A 20972-nucleotide genomic window follows, 5' to 3' on the forward strand; every position below is an offset into this window, starting at 1 on the left:
TTTGAGGGGCCTAGATCTTATATAAATACACAAAACCGTACATGACATGAAAGTAGAAGCCAACTATCGAGAAGAACAAGGGGGAGGTGGGAGGGGTGAGGAAGGAGAGGGGGCAGTGTAATAGGAACATGGTTAGAGTACATGAGGTACTTACATGAAAATGTCCTTATGAAATCCTTTACTAAAAATAAAATGTCAAGTGGTCCCACAAAAAAATCAGTAGAACTACAGAGAAGGCATGGGGTAAAAGATGTCCCCTGAGTCTCTCACCCATTACTGGTTACTAGCAGAGAGGAGTCCATAGGGAGCAGGAGGAACTGTGGCTGGGAAGGAAGAAGGGCAGGCTCTGCTCTCATGTACACAGTCTCTCCCAGCTGTGTGGGATGTGCAAGCCTTGTTATCATCTATTAGATTTATGATATCTTAGCATTCTTAAAAATTGGCTCCATGATGTCTTATTAGTACTTTAATAACAGGCTCTTAATTTTCAATTTTTGCACTGCCTCTTGGGATAAAGACAGGCTAGCATACTGCAAAGTGGCATTGAGAATTACAACCATAGGAACAGAGTCATCTAGTCTACGCCAGGACTGCCAGGCAGGAGGCTCACTTCATAAAGCAGACACACAAATGCAAAGCTTAAGTGACTTCTCTAAGGTGCTCTAACTAGCCAAAAGAAGCAGAAGCCATCACTGGTCCCTGGGGTGGCAACTGCCCACACCATATCCCATGGTCCTTTCTGCTCTAAAAGTGCCACGGTGCCTGTTCCTGTCACCCCATACACATGAACTTCAGAAAATATCTTTGCTTATATGAAGATAGGCATAAGTGTATGTTCTTTGAGGGCCTTTCACTAGCATACTTGGAAATTAGAAAACCAAATTTATTGGTATGGCATAACTTAAAAGCTTTTTCAGGACAGAAGCAAAAAAGTACTAGTTTTGTATTTCCCATGTTGTTTGGGAAGACTAGTACACCCTGGGGCTGTTAAATACACTTTGGATGACACTGATGGTAGCTGCAGGCTCCATTACATTTGTGTTCTGTCTTGGAGCCTGAAGTGAACATAAGTGATGATGGACATTTGTGGCAGCACTTTACAGTTACAAAGGGCTTTCAAAGATCTCACTTGATCCATGATTCTCGCAGGCTGTAGAACCCAGTGATTAGAAGAAGCAAGAGCCTTAGAGTCAGGGCAGAATGCTCTACTCAGCTACTACTTTCAAGCAGCTGACTCGACCCCAAGTTCCTTATTATCCCATCAATAAAAGAGGAGAAGGGATTCTGTATGATAAAGTATATATGAAGTGCTTAGGATAAGCTTAGCATATGAAATGCTAATTGTATCATTGCCTATGTTCATTCTGATTTCAGGTTTGGCTTGAACAAAGTTATCTGTAACTCATTTATGAAAGACTACACAGTTTTGTTTTTCTTGCTATAACCTTTTAAGTCTGTTCTATGTCGTCTTCTATCTCCATTCCTAGATAACACATATGGGAGGTCTCAATGAGTGTTGGATAGCTTGTTAGGTATTTTATTCTTTTGTTTTATTTGTAGTTAACAAAATCTGAGAACTATTATAATAACTTGAACCCTGAGACAGTCAGTCAGTCAGTCAGTCTGTCTGTCTGACTCTCTCTCTCTTTCTCTTTCTCTCTCTCTCTCTCTCTCTCTCTCTCTCTCTCTCTCTCTCTCTCTCTCTGTGCTATCTGTCTATCTATCTATCTATCTATCTATCTATCTATCTATCTATCTATCTACCTATCTATTTTGTGTGTGTGTGTGTGTGTGTGTGTGTGTGTGTGTGTGTGTGTGTGTGTGTGTGTGTGTGTGTATTTTGAGACAGGGTCTTTCTGTGTAGACTTGGCTGTCCTGGAACTTGCTCTGTAGACCAGGCTGGCCTCAAACTCACAGAGATCTGCCTGCCTCTGCCTCCCAAGTGCTGGGGTTAAAGATGTGCACCACCACTGCCCAGCTGAACCCTGAGTCTTAAATTATCTTCTCTCTTTCCCAGCTAAACTTTGGCATGCATGAGAAACCTGCCTGTAGAAAGAAAGACAGGTTCAGTTTCTTTTTAAATTCTATCTGCTACCTGTTTTGGTTCCTTCAGGGCTGGACTTGCAGAAAGGCAGGCAGGTGATATGCCAAGGAGGTCTAATGTCCTCAGTGCTCTCATGCTCAATGTTGGTGCTTTTCATGTGGCAGGTTTCAAGTACTGACTCTATCTCTCACAGAACAAATTTGTAATTTCCCTGGGAATGCTTTGTAGGGAGGGATTGACAATGTACCATTATCTCCTGAGATGAACAGGCCATTGTCTAGGTGATCTGATTCCACTTCCTCCCCAATTCCCAGTTTTGGTACTCTACTCCATTGAGACTCTCTGGTGGAGTCATGTCGTCGAAACAGGCAAGGTACCACAGCAGAATCTTTTCAGGGTTGTTTGATTTCACTCCCTTACGCTTGACCTGTGGAGAAAGCAGAGATCTTTTCCCTTCAAAATTCCACATGTATTGCTCTGTCGAACTTGGTTGTGCCAGGAAGCCCCAGACAGCCATTTACTTAGTTTTTGAGGCTACCAGTAAATACCACCTCATGTCCTATAAACTCTGGATCACCTCAGTGATGTTCTCTCAAGTTTCTTGACCTTGGTAGGTAAGAGTGGAGATGCCCCCATGGGAGGAAATGAAAATGCACAGCTCCCTATGACTCTCTTCTAAAAAGCCTTCATCCCCCAGCCTCCTCTCGCAGTTTCCTATTCTCTTGTTATTTGTGAACTGAAGATGGGGTGCGCTACAGGACTCAGAGCTAGGTTGGAGTGCCTTGCGTAGCAAGATCTACACAAGTTCTTACACCTCTTCCCAAAACACTGTAGTCCTACAGGAGCATAGCACAGTCAACACATATAATTTTAGATGTTCTATTACTCATATCAAAGACATAAATAGAAACAGGTATAATCAATGTTTATAATATGGCTTAATCCAATCTGTCCAAAATGTCATAGCAACATGTAATCAATATAAACAACAATTGTTAAGGAATGTTTTTACAGAAATTCCTGATGAGTCTGTAACATCCAACTATGATACACATCTCACACTTAGGCATGTTTCAATCAAGTACTCAATAAAAATGTCAAGGGCTCAGCTTCGCATATGGCTTGTGGATGCCATTGTAGCAAGCTTTCTTGTTGGACTATCTTTGGATCGCTAGCCTGCAAATAATGACAAGGAGACTTATTATTAATTATGAAAGTTTGGCCTTTAGCTTAGGCTTGTCCCCAACTAGCTCTTATAACTCAAATTAACCTGTTTCTATTAATCTACGTTCTGCCATGTGGCTCGGTTACCTTTATTTTGTACTGTATGTCTAACTTCTTTAGAGTCTCACTGGTATCTCCCCACCTCTCTTCTTCCCAGAGTCCTCTTTGTCCCCAGAAGTCCTGCTTAACTTCTTCCTGCCTAGCTATTGGCCATTCAATTCTTTAGTAAACCAAACACAGCAATATATCTTCATACAGTGTACAAATATCCAACAACATGCTGTCTTGGACATTGCAGTTTCTGGATGCAGAGCGAGTTTTCCTCTATCGCCCTCTCCTCCGGCACCTCAGAACTAAGACAGCATGGTTTTGATTTGCACAGTGCATTCTAACCAATATGTGTGGAACCAGGATGTAGACTCTAGGTATTATTAAGAAGGAATTGAAGGCTAGTAACCGCTATCTTTTACCACTGTGCCCTTGCTACCAGGTTGACTCATTATTTGTGCTTAGAACTATGTAAAGTCAATAAAACTCTTATCTTTTAAGGAACTCAAAATCTGATTCTTAAAGTATTGCACTCCTATTGTAGAAAAGGCAACCCTCCAACACACACTCACAATCCACAAAGGCTCCTTATTAACCTTTGGTTGTATGTGGGTAGGTGCATACACACACACACCACATGCACACACACACACACACACACACACACATATGTATATATGCATGCAATATAGAAATACATAGGCTTGTGCATTGCTTTTTGTTTGTTTTTCGTGTCATTTTTCACAGAATGGTTTTGATAAGTGAATATATTCCATTATCTTTTACTGAACGTTAAGTTCAATTCTGGGCTTTGAAGTAGCCTAGGGTATGAGAAGCACTGGAGAATGACAAAGCAATGGCCAGAGTGGGATACTTTCCCAGAGATGACTCTCGCTGGCTGTGTAACCTTGGTCAACTAAAGTCCCCATGTTCCACTTTCTAAATTGGAAAAACATTGCATCTACCTTACAGGACAATCGAAGTTGAATTGGCCCATCCTATGCATATTCCCCAACACCCACCTGGACAGAGCAAGCAGCCAATGTTGTTTCCTATTTAATCCTCCCTTTCCCCGTGTTATGTAAAGCTCACTTAGCTAGTTCCCAGGCACTGGCTCACTTCTGAGGTGTCCATGTGTTTTAATACTCTCATCTTCTAATTGCTTTATGGTGTCTCTCTGGGGTCATGTTCTTCTCAAGCAACGCATTGCCGAACCTTACACTCCTGGCAGCTGTCAGTGACTTGTGGCAGAGGAAGGAGGAATGGGCTCTTCCCTTGGGTGGAAGAGCAGGTTGCCAGCTCCACCCAGGTGTATCAGGATGGCTGAGCTAGTCTCCTTCAGTCATTCCCTTCTTGCTTTTCTGCTGTTGGCAGACAGCCATGGTGGCGGCGGCGGCGGCAGCAAGGGACCATTACTGAGGCCCGAACGTTTTTGGTTTGGGGGGTTGGGATGATTCTCCTCAGTTCTGAATTCTCTTTCCTTTCAGTTCCCCCTGTACTTGCTTTGGCTGCTGACCTAGCTTTCATCAGGCAAGTACGAATTTCATAATTTGCCTTCCATTGTTTTGACAATGGATGTGATTTGTATCTGGCAGCGTGGCTTAATATCCCTATTTGTGGCAGCTCCCTAGTCTGGAGGTAGGATTGAGGAGTAGAAAGCTTCAAGCCTTGTCTTCTGATCCAGAAACTGCCTCCTGTTTCTACAGCAACTGCTTTTTCCCACAGGCTCGTCCTGACTCATGGGGATGGGCAATACAGAGGGGTCTGCTTCATTCATAATCTGAGGGGGAGCACTTGTCCTGTGCCCCCATTCTTCAGGCCATCTGAAACCCAAAGGCATGTTGATGTTTCTTTTGTATGCAGTGAGCCCTGATGTTGAGTTGTTTAAGTAACAGTTGATGCTGGCTTTAAAAAACAAAACAAAACAGACAAATCAACAGCCACAAAAACCTAAAATTGGGGAAGAGAAAAGCTGAGTTCAAGTCACAATGGCATTCCAGTCACTGAAGCAGATTAGATTTTCTCCTCACCCCCGTGTTATTATACACACACACACACACACACACACACACACACACACACACACACACACGACTTTGATAATTATTACAGGGTTGGATGGTGGTCACAGTTAGCAAATATTTGTTGAACACCTGCTTATGTCAGGCCATGAGCTAGAGACTAGGAAGACAGAATAAATCAAACACCAATGCAACCCTGAACCAGCTTGAATTTACTGAAGGGAAGGAGGTGTAAACAAATAACTGCAGTAAGATAGGGCAGTGAGATCAGCCAAGTGCAGTTCTGGGTACTGCTTGTGAGGTCTACTAGAGCCATAGTAGAGGCTACCAGACACACACACACACACACACACACACACACACACACACACACACACACTCACAATTTCTCGGGAGGTCTTCAAAGAGGATGCGAGCTTGACAGACAGAGCATCCAGGAAGCTGGAATGCTAGCGGACCCTCTGCTGTTCAGGAGGAAGGGAGAGCAAAGAACTGCAGTTTGGACGACTGGAGTATGGAGGGCTTGGAGAAGGATGGGGCAGAGGATGAGGCAGAGGGCCGTCTGAGCAGCATTTCAGAGATCAAAACCCCATGTCTGCTACTCCTTGTGGAAACCTAGGGGCTTGTTTGTTTTCACTAAAATAATTCCTTAAATCTAACTACACTGTGATACTGAACCAACTTGCACTGTGTGAGTCAGAGGCAAAAGCTGTTCCTGTTGTTCTCACCTAAGTCACCAAATCCCTCCCAACACATCATCATATTCTGCCCCATATCTCTTCCTCCTACATGCCTGAAGTGCTCGCTGCGAGAGCCCAGGGTTGAAAGAGCCTGGACGGCCACCGGCACCTCTGCTGTTAGCTGCTGTAGCCTCCAGCTGTTTGGGTCCTTGGAGGATAGAGAGCAGCAACACTCCGGGGTGGGTGCATCTCCGTATTAATAAATAATTCCTTGGCCTTAGCCTCTCCAGCATCTGAAAAGCAAAGGAACAGATTCCAGGTGCTCTCTCTGAGTCACAAATCTTTAATGAGAAGCACGCACCAGCATACGGCGGCGCCATTCCTTCTGTGTGCAAGGGTGGCGAAGGCAGGGGATGCAGTGCGTGGAGAACAGTTGCTTCAACCCGGGTGACTTTCACTCCCTGGTATACGCCTGTGTCCCTAACGGAGTTTGCACCTGTAGCTCACGGAGACTTCCCAATAACTCTTGGACATCAATGCTATCCTAACCTCCACTCACCATATGCATGAATGGAGATCCAGAGAGACTGGCTAATTTGTCCATGTTTCCAGGGCCAAAGGGTAGAAGAGTGAGATATTGAAGAGAAGCACCCCAGTTCCCAGAATCTGTTCATGTGTCCCCACATCTCCACTCCAACATCACCTCCTTTGAAGATAACGACTGGTCTCTGGAATGCTCCCTGTCCTCTGAATCAGCCTGTCCTGAGTTGACCCCATGGGTAGGAAGTTCATTGCCAATTCCATCTCATTCGTATTCTCTCTCGCTCTTCCCTCTCCTCCCATACTGACTGACCCCTCAGGACAGAGACACTGGGCCTCTGTCCCCTGCACTTGGTTCAGCCGGCAATGCCCATGACCTGGTTCATTTGTGAGTGATTATTGTGCTTCCAGGGTGGCACCTTTGCAACCAGGGCTGCCTGCTTCTGCCATATAGAAGGGGGAGCTCCCAGAGGCAAGGCAGTCCTCCTGACTCTTTCCCTTACAATTGCAGCCATTAGTACAGTGTACTCCCTTTCCCAAATGCATCCAGCCTTTACCTAGGTAACAAGGTCTAATCTGACTTTACCCTTACCATTTTTAATTGTTTTTTTTTTCCAAGGGGAAAAAAAGAAATGTTCCAATCATGATCGATTTTCTGTGCAAGATCTTCATAGGAGAAGCAGGACACAAAGACCCTGATAATGACACTGCCCCCAATTTGGTGTTGACTTAATGCAGGTAGCCTAGCTTCCTGTGCAGAGTTGTGAGTAATTCCTTTCAATTTAAATGTTAATTGGAGAGTAATCTTTAAGATAAAATGAAAATAAGTAGAGAAGAACTTTTTTTTCTAGCTTTGTTTCTTTATTTTATTTTATAATTTAATTTAATTTTACATATCAGCCATGGATTCCCCTGTCCTCCCTCCTCCCGCCCTCCCCCCCTCCCCCCAACCCACCCCCACCCCCATATCCTCCAGGGCAAGGTCTCCCCTGGGGATTCAGCTCAGCCTGGTAGATTCAATCGAGGCAGGTCCAGTCCCCTCCTCCCTTCACCCAGGCTGAGAAAAGTATCCCTGCATAGGCCCCAGGCTCCAAACAGCCAGCTCCTGCACCAAGGACAGGTCCCTGTCCCACTGCCTGGGGGCCTCCCAAACAGTTCAAGCTAATTGACTGTCTTACTTATCCAGAGGGCCTGCTCCAGTTGGGAGCTCCTCAGCTATTTTTTTTTTTTTCTAGCTGTATTTAATGGTTCTCCTTGTCTTTCTTCCTTCCCCCTCTCTCATGGTCAGCCGCCCCCCTCCCACTCCTTCCCACCTTGCTGGATAACATTCAGGAGTTTAGAATGCACCCTTATTTCAAATATTAGAACACTAACTGTGAGGGTCATGGAACACAGATGACATCCTCAAACCCAACACAGTTCATGAGAGTTTTGATCTCCATGTTTGCCTGCAGAATCAAACTTACCATCCAAGGCTCTTTTCTATGTGATGATTCTTAGACCAACCAAAAAATGATATTTTTCTAAGGCTTCTGAGAAAGGTGAGTTAAAGTTTGGTTTTTTTTTCTCCTTTTTCCGTTTCTTTCTTTTTCTTCTATAAATCAGTAAGTGATGGAGAATGAAATACAAACTGTGTAAATTCTTGATTATAAGATATTACTATGGGTTCAAGGAAAACCATAGCTAGTCCTTCATTCTTTTTTTAAATACATTTATGATTTATTTATTTTTAAAATACATTTATGATTTTTTAAGTACATTTATGATTTACTTTTTATTTTTATTTTTTTTACAGAAAGATTTCTTTTTTTTTCCACTTTTACATCATTCTGTTGTTTAGGATGTATATCATCATTTACAGAGATATGGTGGCAGGTAGGTCAGAGAAGAGCTGTGACGTCATCTGCATGGCCCCAGAGTGACAGCGGCACTAACTCAAATGCAAACAGAAAGCATGAGAAATTGTTGAACAGCCAACAGTGCCTTCTCAGGCCCTCTACGCTGACACAGGAATGCCATAGCCTTCCCCAGGGCTCCATGGACCAGATTCTGTGTGTGAATTAAAGCTAGGCATTGTCCCATTTCCTTCTTGCCCCACCCATCCATCGAGCCCCCGATTTGTTTGCTGTTTATTTCTCCGCTTTTTCTTTTTCTCTCTCCCACCCCTTGCTCTCCCACCCCTCACAGCTGGGGCCTCAGGGTGGGCGGCACTCCACCGCTGCCTGGGGCCCCAGCCCTTTTTACAGTCTCTGTTTGGAGACAAGGCAGCACTCAGCTGTCTGGCAGGCCTCGAACTCACTCTGTAGTCCAGCCTGGCCTCAAACTTCAGCTCCTCCTGCCTCGGCCTCCCAAGAAGCAGCCAGGCTCATGCCATTTCATGCTCTCGGAGTATGGGTATTTTTCCTTAACTCTTTTTGAGCACAATAGGATAATTAATACTGAAGTTGGAATATGTGTAAATTTCCTTGATTTTTTTCATTCTGTCATTCTATTTCATGCTTGGCTCTCCAGCCAGTGTTTTTGTTTGTTTGTTTCGCTTTGTTTTTAAAGTATTCAGTTTTTACTTTACGGGAGCAATGTCTTCCAGCTCTTGTCTCTCTGAGGATATTAATACTCATACATTGTTTTTCTTCCCCTTATCCACTTTGCTTCCCCCATTTCGCCCACCCCACACAGCTGTAGGGTTCTCTCAGTTGGTTGTCTGCTCGTTTAGTTTTTTTTTTTTTAAACGTTTATTTAGTGTGTATATGTGTCTGAGGTGAGTGCCTGAGTGTAGGCACGCACGTGCTAAGTCATGTGTGGCAGGAATCAGAGAACATCGTGTGGGAGTTGGTTCTCTCCTTCCACCGTGCAGGTCCCAGGGATCACACTGACGTTCAGACTCGAGAGCAAGCACCTTGACCCGTTCAAGTTTCAGAGTGGAATGCTAAAGAGTTGTGAGAACCTCTGAGTCAGTGAGGGAACCCGAAGTCCACTTGGGACTTGGAACCCACCATACACTTAGTCTCTCAGGCAGCCCCTCTGCTTTCAGAGTCCACAGTGCAATGGGCTGTTCATGGCCCAGGAGGAACCTCACTCACCCAGCCTAGGCTGGGGGTGGCTCTCACAACCATCTCCTGGAAACCAAACAGAAGAGGGCTCAGTGTGTGTGTGTGTGTGTGTCAGTGGTGAGATTTCACATCCAATGGTCACCTAGCAGGGGGTGGTCATGAACTTCAGTGTGGAGGAACCCTGCCCTCACCCGCGCTAGCCAATCCTTGGTGGAGGTTGTAACTTACCCCATCCCTAAGTGCTTTCTTTATTCAATGTCCTGGAAATCGGGAGAAATGGATGCCCCTCAGTGGTGTGGAGTAGTCAGAGGATCTGAGACTCTAATTCCTTTTCAAATAACTCCATCTAAATACCTGTTTCAGCCCTTCTCTATGTGGATGAGTTCGGGAGCCTGTGGGGAACTCTGCAGATGGGTTTCCCTGATCCTGCCTTTGGATTCGGCCTAACCATTTCTGCCGCCCACCAGTTTCGCCACTCCCACTCTTCCTGTCGCTCTTTCCTTTGTTCCCCGTCTCTTAGCTATAGTTCTGGCTTGATTTTGGAAGAAAAAAACAAGTGTATTTGTTCACATCAATTTTAATTCTTTTATTTATCCCATTCTCTCACACAACTCAATAACGCAGTTGTTAACGCTATTTGCACTCCACTAGCTTTGAGACTGTCGATAACTTATTATTTGTCTTCAGAGCTTGCCTTTTTCTCATCTGTAAAACTGGAATATTTGTTGTCCTGCCTGCCTTCTGATCTAGTATAGTAGCTTGCCTGAGCTACTACATAGATAACTCAGTTAACTTTCCAAGGAGAAAAGAACCAGCTGTTCATGCAGAGGTTGGACAAAGTCAGACTCAAGGATGATGTGAAAATCTTCCCTGGGTCAATGAAAATGCAGTCAGGATCTCTGTTTTCCATCCCATTTCCACATCAACAACTTAGAACAACCCTTTACCTCAGTCAACAATACCCTGTGGGAGACACAGAAGTTTACCCAAGCTGAGAGAGAGAAGGCAATTGCCCCTCCCTCACCTGAGACCTAGATGACCAGGGTCTGCTCAGAACTTGGAAGAACACTGTTTCCTCCATTTCCCTGCTTTTCTGCTCCCTCCTATTTCCTTCTAAGTAAAACACTTTGTTCTCAGCCGTCAATAAACGTCACCTCCTATTTTTTATGGTTGGCATTCTCTTTAGATTTCCTACCTCATGAACCCACGGGTCCGTCTCTGGCCAGTGTGGGCTCACTTGATGTGAACCACTATCCACTCAGTCCCTTAGGCAATATCTTTGCTCCCAAGGGTCTATAGAGCCTGGGGACAATGTAGGACTTCCAGGCGTTAAAGTCAAGTGAGAATTTGGCCTCCAGAAAGGAGGCCAAATAAGCTTACTGGGGTCACAGGGGACAAGGCCTAGAAGCCTTCATGGGATGAAGAGGGGAAGAGGCCAGGAAAGGGTACTGACTTTAAGTACCTTCTGTTTAAGGTACTAAGCTTCCCAGTGAGAGAGCTGAACTCTTTCCCTTCCCATTTGCCTTTCAAGAAAGCAGGGGGTAAAGTATTAATCACAGATTATCCTATTCCTAAGAATCAATCCACGTGGCCTCCCATGTCCACTTGGGAACCTTCTCCGCTGACAAGGCAGCTGGCCCTTGTGAGGAAAGACGGGACCCCGGTCAGGGCTGGGTGGCAGTGAGTGTGACTGTGCTGGTGGAAATGAAAGGACCGACCCATGGGAACTGGACTGGCCCATGGGCAGGGCTATCCCTTCCTTTCTGGCTAGGGCTGGCTATGCAGGAGGCTTGGCTCGTGTGTGAGTATTGTCAGCGCATGCCTCTTTGAACAAAGCTTTGCCTGACTCATTTGGCAGTCTGAGCAATCTGCACAGTGCTATGTGATAATGAGGCTTCCTTGGCAACTCACAGAAATGAATACAGAGTGTTATTTCCACCTGGCTGGGGCAGGCCTGCTGGGTGCTCAGGATGGCAAAGGAGAACCAGAGAGGGCAGGTGTCTACTCTGCTGCCCCTTTCAGGATCCCCTGCCTCTGGGACCGGGGAACTGTGCAGCGGCTGCAGGATCCTCCTTCCCAGATGTGAGGCCAGCCATTGGTTTCCCTCTGTGTTTGTGCCTCCCAGTCTTTTAACCAGACTCTGTTGGCTGGGGCTGACAGTGTCTGACTTTCCTTGTCAGAACAAAGAGACCATATTCCTCAACTGAGGGATCTTGACTCAAATTGTGCTCGGTTAGAGGCAGAGGTCCCTTTTTTGTGTGTGGGGCATGACTCTGGGAAGGTAGGATAGAATGTAAGAAAAGGAGAGGATGGATGGGTGGCCTCTTGATGAGTTATGCAGATCCCCAGGCCCACAGAAACCCTGTTGCTTTTGTTCCTCGGGTGCTAGAAGAGATAGTTGGGGTAGTGGTGCATGTGAGGTACCTTGATTCTAGGCAGGCACCTTCTCTAGAAGAAATAGTTGGGTAATTCGGCGGTGGTGGCGCACACCTTTAATCCCAGCACTCGGGAGGCAGAGGCAGGCAGATCTCTGTGAGTTCGAGGCCAGCCTGTGCTACAAAGTGAGTTCCAGGAAAGGCACAAAGCTACACAGAGAAACCCTGTCTTAAAAAAACCAAAAAAAAAAAAAAAAAAGAAAGAAAGAAAAAAAGAAAGAAAGAAAGAAAAAGAAATGTTGGGGTGGCAGTGCATGTGAGGTACCTTGATTCCAGGCAGGCCCCCTCTCTATCACCCTGACATTTTGCCCTTCCTTTGAGAGAGCAAAATATCTCTGAGGTCCTCTAGGATGCTCTGTGATGCTGCAGAGGAGTCAGAACTTGGGGCAGAGGCCAAACAAAATGGCGTTGCTCTTGCTTAGTGCCCTGTTAGCTGGTTGGGACTGGTGTCACTGGCTTAAATGCAGGGAGGCATGAGAGAGGGCAGGCAGACTCAAGAAGGAATGACCAATATAACGGAGTGAGGTGCTCCCCAGGAGGAAGTAAAAAGCCAACTTTAAAAAAAGAGAGTAAAAGAAGGAAAACATTTGGGGAACAAGTCCAGATCGGAGCCATCATGTAAAGGGACCATGCAACAGTAGTTCTGGGCACATCTGGCCACAGGAGGGAAGGAGCCAGCAAAAAAGCTGAGCTGGGCAAGATGCTAAATAGCCAGCAGAGACACGGACCAGCTCTGCCCTCTCCCTTCTGCTGTAGACAGCATTTTTCCAGCAGTCTCCTTCCTCACCAAGTCATTCCTAGTTTTGTCTGACAGGTCGTAGAGGTGTCGAGCAGGCATGGTCCTCACCCTGAAGCTGGGCCTGACCCAAGAGACTGGAAGGATAGAGGCTAGTGCAAAGAAGGACTGCTCCAGGGGCTCAGACTCAGGGATGAAGACATGGCTCTTCCTCTGTTTCCAAGGATGCAGGCAAAACTAAGCCCTAAGAGCCAGTTTGGGATGGAGCTGAGGACCAACCCCCCGCTCCCCCAACCCCAACCAGATTTTCACATGTGACTTCTCCCACAATCCAGCAGACCCCAGTTTGGCATGGAGCAGAGGACCAACCCCTGTTCCCCCAACCCCAACCAGATTCTCACATGTGACTTCTCCCACAGTCCAGCAGGTTAAAGGAGGGAGGGTCTAGTAGAGGCAGCCTTCCTGCAGAGCCCCTGCACTGCTCCGGCACCCCACCTCCCTGCTCTCACTTCTCTAAAAGGCTGACGAATGCAGTGGTTAGTCACGACTATCTGGATCCGCGTCCTTTCTTCCACTTATGGTGTTCCTGTTAGCAAGCGGCTCCGTTCTCCACCCAGGCCTAAAGACAGCACCTGTGAATTAAGGATGAGCTAGATGCCCAGGAAGGGCAGCACTTGCCTAGCACAGATGAAGTGAGCCACAGGGGATCATGTGCTTGCCCTGTGCTTAGGAATCCAGCTGTCACAGCAAGTTGCATAGAAGACAGTCACCACCGGTGGCTCTCCTGTGTAGGAGTCTGAGTGGGTGGTCTGCCTGTGTTTGAAGTGCCCCCCCTCTCCTCCCTGCCCCAGGGCTAAGGTATACCTGACCCTATCCTCTCACAGGTTCCAATACTAACTGCTTCCCTCCTGCTTCCTCGTAGACCTGCGCAGAATGACAGCTGGCTTCATGGGTATGGCGGTGGCCATCATCCTCTTCGGCTGGATCATCGGTGTGCTGGGCTGCTGCTGGGACCGAGGCCTTATGCAGTATGTGGCAGGGCTTCTCTTCCTCATGGGAGGTAAGGCTGAAAGCTGCTGATGGGGAGGGGGAGACTGGGAACATCCTGCTGACTGTGGAGACGTGGTAAGAGGATAGCACAGAGGGGTGTGGCCAACACAGTTCTGTCTGCTCCCTCATCTGTTGGTTCATCAGCAGTCTGTTCCTGTCACCTGTTGACCGCCCTACTAGTTGTTAGTGATGCAAAGGGAAATGAGACATGGTCCTCAGTGTCAAGAGCCTTGGGGACCTCAGTGCTTAGATGGAAGGGAGACACTGTGGCTGTGAACTCACATGACAGCAGTTGGAGACCTCAGACTTGGAAGCATGAAACCAGGATATGCTGGGCACTTTACACTGCCTTGCCCTGTATTTGAGTGGTAGACCCAGGAAGGAGGCATTTCTTCTCCAAAGGTCCATGCTCATCCTTGATTTATGGTTTAACAAAGGCGGGGTGGCAGCACAAGACTAGATCCTCCCATTTCTGTTCCCTTTTCTTACAGCTTTCATAGCCACTGAGTCAGCCCAGTGGCTGTCAGCAGACTCTGGACCTAGAACTGCGTAGTTCAGAGGGAACAGGTTCTGGTCCAAGCCAAATAAAAGTTTTCTCGCCATCTACTTGGGCATCTTCCTTCCCTTTGGAGTCTTCTGGTTTGGGGCTCAGCCTAGAGCTCAAGCTTTGGACTGCCTGGAACAGGTGGATGGGTGAGTTGTGTGTTGTCTGGAGGAAGAGAATGAGTGTGGATGGACAGAATTAGAAATGCTTGTGGGAGGGAGAGAAAACTAGTCCCATACAGGAAGCAGATGTCAGTCCGGCTTTGGGTATCGTGCAGGTGCTTGACCGGTCTCTTTTGGGCCAGTTTCTGAGCTGAGGAGAGAAAGATGGGAGTGAGCTGTGGGACTCTTTATCTACAGGCCAAGCTGAGGAATGGGGAAGCTTGTCCCTCCCTGTGCACAGAGAGACATCCGGGGCACGAAAAGCTCTGGTTTAGGGGAGGAAGAGGAGGAGGGCTCTGCAGGAAGGACTTGGGCCCTCAAGTTTTGCTCTGTTCCTTGAAGCATAACTACTCCGTGTCACACATGAAGGCAGGCTTCCCATGGAGCCGATACTTAGGGGACTCCCATGTCATCAGAGTCAGGATGTCCCCATTGCCAGAGCTGCCACCCCGGGGGCCCACACCTGTACTTAAGGCAGAGGCTCAGAGAGTGAGAGGGACATGGTGGCTCTGTGATAGAGATTCTATATAGATGTCACCACCCCCCAACACAGACTTACGTTCTGTGGGCTCCCCCTTACTTCATTAAAACAGGGACTCAGATTCGCTGACGGTCCTCACACCGTATCTTACCAGTAGAGTCCGTTTGCCTCCCCTTTGTAATCCACCTTTCATGTGGCCCTTCAAAATATAAGAAGAGATAAAAAGCAAAGCATCTGTATCCTCTTTGTTGTGAGGCTGTAGCCTGTTTGTAGGGCAGCTGCATCCCGTTAGTTGTGAGGCTGTACCCTACTTTAGTGAGGTTGTACCCTACTTTAGTGAGACTGTATCCTGTTTGCTCTTTGGAGACACAGAACAGGCTCTGATGAGGCACTTTCCTGAGACTGGAGAGAGGTCTCCTGGGTATCACAGAGAAGCTGAGCAAACAGGCTTCAGACTGAGCTCCCAGGTGGGGGGCTTGCTGTCTTCCATCTCTAGTCCTTGCCTAGCATTTGCTATGCTTGGATGCCTTCTTCACTGGCCCTTCACTTCAGGCAGGGACAAGGCTCAGAACCTGGGACCTTTCAAACTCTGAGAGCTTTTCAAAGGACTTCAGTTAACTTGTAAACTAACAGCCAGAATGCCATTGACTCACTTATCTTTTTTAGCCAGGCCATGGGAGTAGGTCAAACAATAACAGGCCAGAATTGAATGGTAATGGCTAAGCTGAAAGCTGTGACTACAGTGAGGTCACTGGGTTACCTCCCACTCACTGGAGGCCTTAGGACAAAAGGCAAGAGGACAGAAGCTGTGGGCAGGAGGGTGCCTGGAGCCCTGCCCTCCTACTTCTGGGGCACCTACTAGATGTCTGGAGCTCCAGGATAGATTAGGAGCTGCAAACACCATTCTGAAGACGGAACGAATGTGAGCCTTACTCTCTTTACCCCAGGTAGTCCTCACCCATTTTAAGCCAGAGCTTTCTGGAAAGCTTTGAGTAAGCAGTGATGCAGGCCAATCAGGACCAACCTCACAGAGCTTTTGGTGTACACTCCATGTGCAAATAGAGCCGAGAATCAGCGAGACAGATAAACTCTAGAGTCCTTCCAGCTCCCACTTTGTACGGTATCAGAGAACACTCATGCATGCATGCATACACGCGCGCGCACGCGCACACACACACACACACACACACACACACATGCACTCATGCACACATGCACACCTCCACACCTCCACCTTTGTGACTGCTTCCCTAAGTTATGCAACAAGAGATAAAACAGTGCCAGCAGGCCTCAGTAGCTGGAAGGCCTGCCCAAGCCCTGACTACTGGGAGGTGCACGCAAATCTGCCCTTCTTGGATACGTGATACATATTTTTAAAATGGCAAATCCGTACTTTTGATAAAGTGCTAGTGTGACAACCGGCTCTAGAGAAGCTGCTCTTCCCACAGCCACTTCTTGCTGGTCAGAGCACAGTCCAGGCTAGGCAGAGTCTAATTCAGTCCCAGGTCACAAAGCCTTCTCTTCCCCCTGGAGGTTTTTTTTTTTTTAATTGGAAGTAAAGCAATATACTCATGAATGAAGCTGGGGTGGTAAGGGAAGTGGTATCCATACACGTCTGGGCACTATCAGGCCCTGAAATAACAAGGGCGTTAATAACAAAGCCATTGACTTCTCATCCCTTGAATGGTGGAGTTCTCTTTTTTGGAAGTTCTGCCATACCCCTCCTTCTCCAGTTAGCATCCTTTGCAACTGGGAGAGACACAGTTCTGGGAGTTCAGCAGCCCAGGGCAACTGTATGCTCTGACTTAGGAAAATATGTCATGTTCGACTGGTCTTGTTAAAAATATGTATGTTGGGGAAGGATATGGTTCAAGATCAGAGGCTGAATTCCTGGCCCTGCTCAGTTGTGACAGTTAAACTGAGGGGCCAGTCATGAACCCAGAAGAAATGTCTGGACCTGGAGAACCAGAGACATCCTAGCATGAACCTGTCCCAGAACCTGAAAGGTCTGTTCTCCCGGGGTCAGTTTCCTCTGGATGACCTTACAGAGTAAGCCACCTGTTCTAGCCATCTCCAAGACACACCACCACCATTAGTCACTGAAACTGCATAGATAGTCTCCAAATGTGACCTTGTAGCCTTCTCTTGGGTAGAGCTCCCTCAGGTGTCTATTACTGAGCAAAGCCAGGTCCCCAGTGGTTATATTGGGCTGGAAGCTACGCCGGCAGAGACCAAGAGCAGCTGTATCTGGAGCCGGCCAGACGTGAGTAGGTAAACAGGCAAAAGGGGAAGATTTGGCAAGAAAGAAAGGGGCACATTTGGCATGGGGAGATGACTCAGTCAGTAAAGGGCTTGGCATGGGGGCCAGAGTTCAGTCCTCAGAGCCTATCTATAAAAGATAGGTGTGATGGTGGGTGCTTGTTATACTAGCAGTGGGAGGCAGAGACAGGTGAATCCTTGGAGTTCACCTGCCAGTTAGCCTAGTCCGATCAGCAAGTTCCAGGCCAAGGAGAGACATGTCTTAAAAACAACGTAGACAGCTCCTGACAAATGACATGAAAGGTTTTACTCTGACCTCCATGTACACAAATGTACATGCACCTACACACTCACACTTACATGCACACACACAACACACATATACTCACATATGTACACACACCTGTGTGTACCTACACACACAAACCTGTAACACACACAATTCTTTTAAGTGGAGAAGTATATTTGGAATCAAGATTCCAACTATTGAGTTACAACTCTAAGTGAAGTAATTCATCAAACGTACGAGGCATCATCTACATTTTAATTAATTTAAATTTCTGTGCTATGCTACTTCTTGCCTAGATACGTGTTTTTCAAGTTATAAATATATATGTAAATATATATTTATAATGGTCTTCACACCCTCTTCTCTGTTCCAATGGGAAGATGGCCTCCACTGGACATTTCTCTGGTCTGTAGCTGACCATTTCAGAGTTAAAGAGAGGGTGCCTCACACACTGCGCAATAACTACCAACAAACTGTTAAATGGATATTCAAGCCAGAGGAAACTATTAATTAAGCAGGGCAGCATATTTGGCCAGGAGGCTGGGGGTGGTGGGTGGGATCCAGCTTCTCTTTTGGCAGCACCTCTGCAGAAGATCTAGCCCAGACTGGTACAGCCCCATGTGGGTGTGAGCAACCATCATAATGAATCATCAGCGACATTCAGAGGCCTGGGAACAGGATGACACAGGGACAGACCATGCGGCGCAGGAGCACATGACTGCTCTGCTCACATGTGACTCCCTCCCTGGAAGCTTCTTAGGCACAAAGCTTTAAAAGATGAGTTGGAATAGCTAGTCCATGTTCATAGCATCAAGAACCTTCCCACAGTCCTCCCATAATTGCTGGAAGCCTTCCTTCCTCTTTACTCCCAGCCAGGGCTAAGGCTCCACCATCTTTTGTCTAGACTAGCACTGAAGTCCCTTGCTGGCCACCCTGACTCCATTATGGCCATGCCATGATTAATCCTGAACAGAGCAGTTAGCACGAACTTTTATTTTATTTTATTATAGTGTGTGTGTGTGGGGGGGGGGGGGGGGCGCGTGCGCATGCGCGCACTGTGGCACACATGTAGAGACTAGAGGCTAGCCCTGGGAATGGGTTCTCTCCACCATGTGGATCCCAGGGATCAGACTCAGGTCATCAGGCTTGGTGGCAAGCGCCTTTACCCACTGCGTCATCCTGCCATCCCAGCATAAATGGTTTAAACTAGGAACCAGATGTATCACTCACCTCCTGTCACTAGTAGTCTCAGGAACCAGATGTATCACTCACCTCCTGTCACTAGTAGTCTAACGACTTGCAGTTGAACTTAAAATAAAACCCAAATTCCTTTCTTTCTTTAAGAGTTTCCACATCCCGGTTGACCTTGCCTCTCTCAGCTGCCTTTCCGTTTTCCTGTGCATACACTGTTACCCTCACGCCTCTTTACCCATACTGGTTGCCTTTCTGTCCCAACACATACAAAGGTTGCTTCAGGCCCTGGAGCTGCCTGATTTCTTTAACCAAGGAACAACTCATGGATGTTTCCTTCCTTAGGTTCAGATCCCTATTCCAAGGTTCCCCCTCAGAGTCTCCTTGACTGGCAATTCAGTGGACATGCCCAGCATGCTTTACAGTTTAATTAACTTAAATTTCATTAGTGTGCCTCTTCATGCCTAGCTATATGTTATTTTGGGTTTTGTGGCTATTTTTTAAGCAGCTTTAAGCATTTATTATCTCATAGTTTCCCTGAATAAGAATTCCAGGTGTAGCTCAATAGGGGTCTCAGCCGAAGATCTTACTAAACTGTGCTCACGTTTGTGGTTGGGTTCTCCTCTGAGGCTTAAGATTCTTGCCAGGGTCACAGTGTTGATGATGGAATTCCTCTCCTTGCAGGGGTTAGAAGCCGTGGAAGCTAGCTTCTTCAAAGCCACCAAGAGAGGCTCTGCTCTTTAGTAAACACTTAATTTTTAGAACACTTTCAGATGTAAGGGAAATTGAGAGCTAGTGGGATGGTTCAACAGGTAAAGATGTTTGCAGCCAAGTCTGGTGACCTGAGTCCAATCCCTGGGACCTATAGGGTGGAAGCTGAGAGCTAAATCCCACAGACTACCCTCTGACTTCCACATGTGTGATGTGGCATGCAAGTGTGCACACACACACAAGCATAATTAATTAATTTGTAAAATTGAGCAAGCGTTAAAAAGAGTTAGGGTATCACACTCAGCCCATGCACCCAGTTTCTTCTTTTATTACTACTATGTTTGCATTATTGTGGCACATCTGTTACAGTGGATGAATGAATATTGGTGCATTATTATTAACTAAAGCTCCTGGCTCATTCAGATCCTTGTCGGTTTATCCAGTGTCCTTTTCTGTTCCAGGAGCCCATCCCTGGCACCAAGATGCATTCAATGCTACAGTTTCTCTAGGTTTCTCTTGGCTGCAGCACCTCCCTAAGTCTTATTTGTTTCAGATGACCCTGGCAGTTTTGGAATATTGATCAGGCCTATTATAGGATGCTCTTCTGTTGGGACTTACCATGATTTTTTTTCATTATTAGACTGAATTATGGTTTTGGGGAGGGAGATCACAAAGGCAAAGGGCCATTGATATCCCATCATTTAAACATGACTCATACTCATGACTGTTGAGGTTGCTTTGATCATTTGGAATAGGTAGTGTTTCTCCTGTCAATTCTTTTTTTTTTTTAAGATTTATTTTTTTATTATGTATACAGTGTTCTGTGTTTGCCTGCAGGCCAGAAGAGGGCACCAGATCTCATTACAGATGGTTGTGAGCCACCATGTGGTTGCTGGGAATTGAACTCAGGACCTCTGGAAGAACAGTCAGTGCTCCTAACCGTTGAGCCATCTCTCCAGCCCCCCGCTGTCAATTCTTTTTCTCCCCCATGTCTATACTGTATCCCCCTGAAGACAGCCATTGTGTGTGTAGTCACCCAGGAGTCCCGGGGTGGAAACCCTCCCGTAGGGTAGAGCAGTTATGGAAATAATTTGGAGTTATTCTAGATGGAGTATTTGTCTCTTGCTGTCCACATTTAATTCACTTGGTCACTCGTTTATATTGGTGTGGACTCAAGGGCATTGATTTTTGTCATTTGAATTATAGTCCAGTGCTGCTTCTCTTGGTCCTTCCAGCTCTGCCAGCCTTGGCATTTGAGAAGTCTTCTAATTGGTTCTTGTGCCCTTTGACATATCCTGATATGTGGGGTTTTGTTTTCTGCTGTTTTATGTTCTGTTGGTTCCTTGTTTGTACACTCACTTTTGAACACCACCACAAGGCGCTCCAGGCCATCTTGTGTGTTTTCTGCTCCCACTCTGTACCATCTTTCCACCGAGATCTGTTTCTTTTTATTAGATAATGGCATTAGAAACCAAGATCTGGAGACGAGGTGTCTGGAATCATAACAC

General features: G+C 46.6%; 1 protein-coding gene across 3 annotated transcripts in view; it reads left to right on the top strand.

Moving 5' to 3' along the window:
• Positions 1-20972, top strand: part of Tmem178b (transmembrane protein 178B) — a 431719-nt gene that overhangs the window by 371853 nt on the left and 38894 nt on the right. For 2 of the 3 annotated variants that reach the window (XM_052720798.1, XM_052720801.1), the window contains one exon: positions 13701-13838. In XM_052720798.1, coding sequence (XP_052576758.1) covers positions 13701-13838 — 138 coding nt within the window. Of the gene's footprint in view, positions 1-11562; positions 11690-13700; positions 13839-20972 lie in introns of those variants that run through there. The other variant, XM_052720799.1, reaches the window with a different exon arrangement.

Source organism: Peromyscus californicus, unplaced genomic scaffold (genome assembly GCF_007827085.1).
Source record: "Peromyscus californicus insignis strain IS unplaced genomic scaffold, ASM782708v3 Scaffold_6__1_contigs__length_162567912, whole genome shotgun sequence".
Classification (NCBI taxonomy): domain Eukaryota; kingdom Metazoa; phylum Chordata; class Mammalia; order Rodentia; family Cricetidae; genus Peromyscus; species Peromyscus californicus.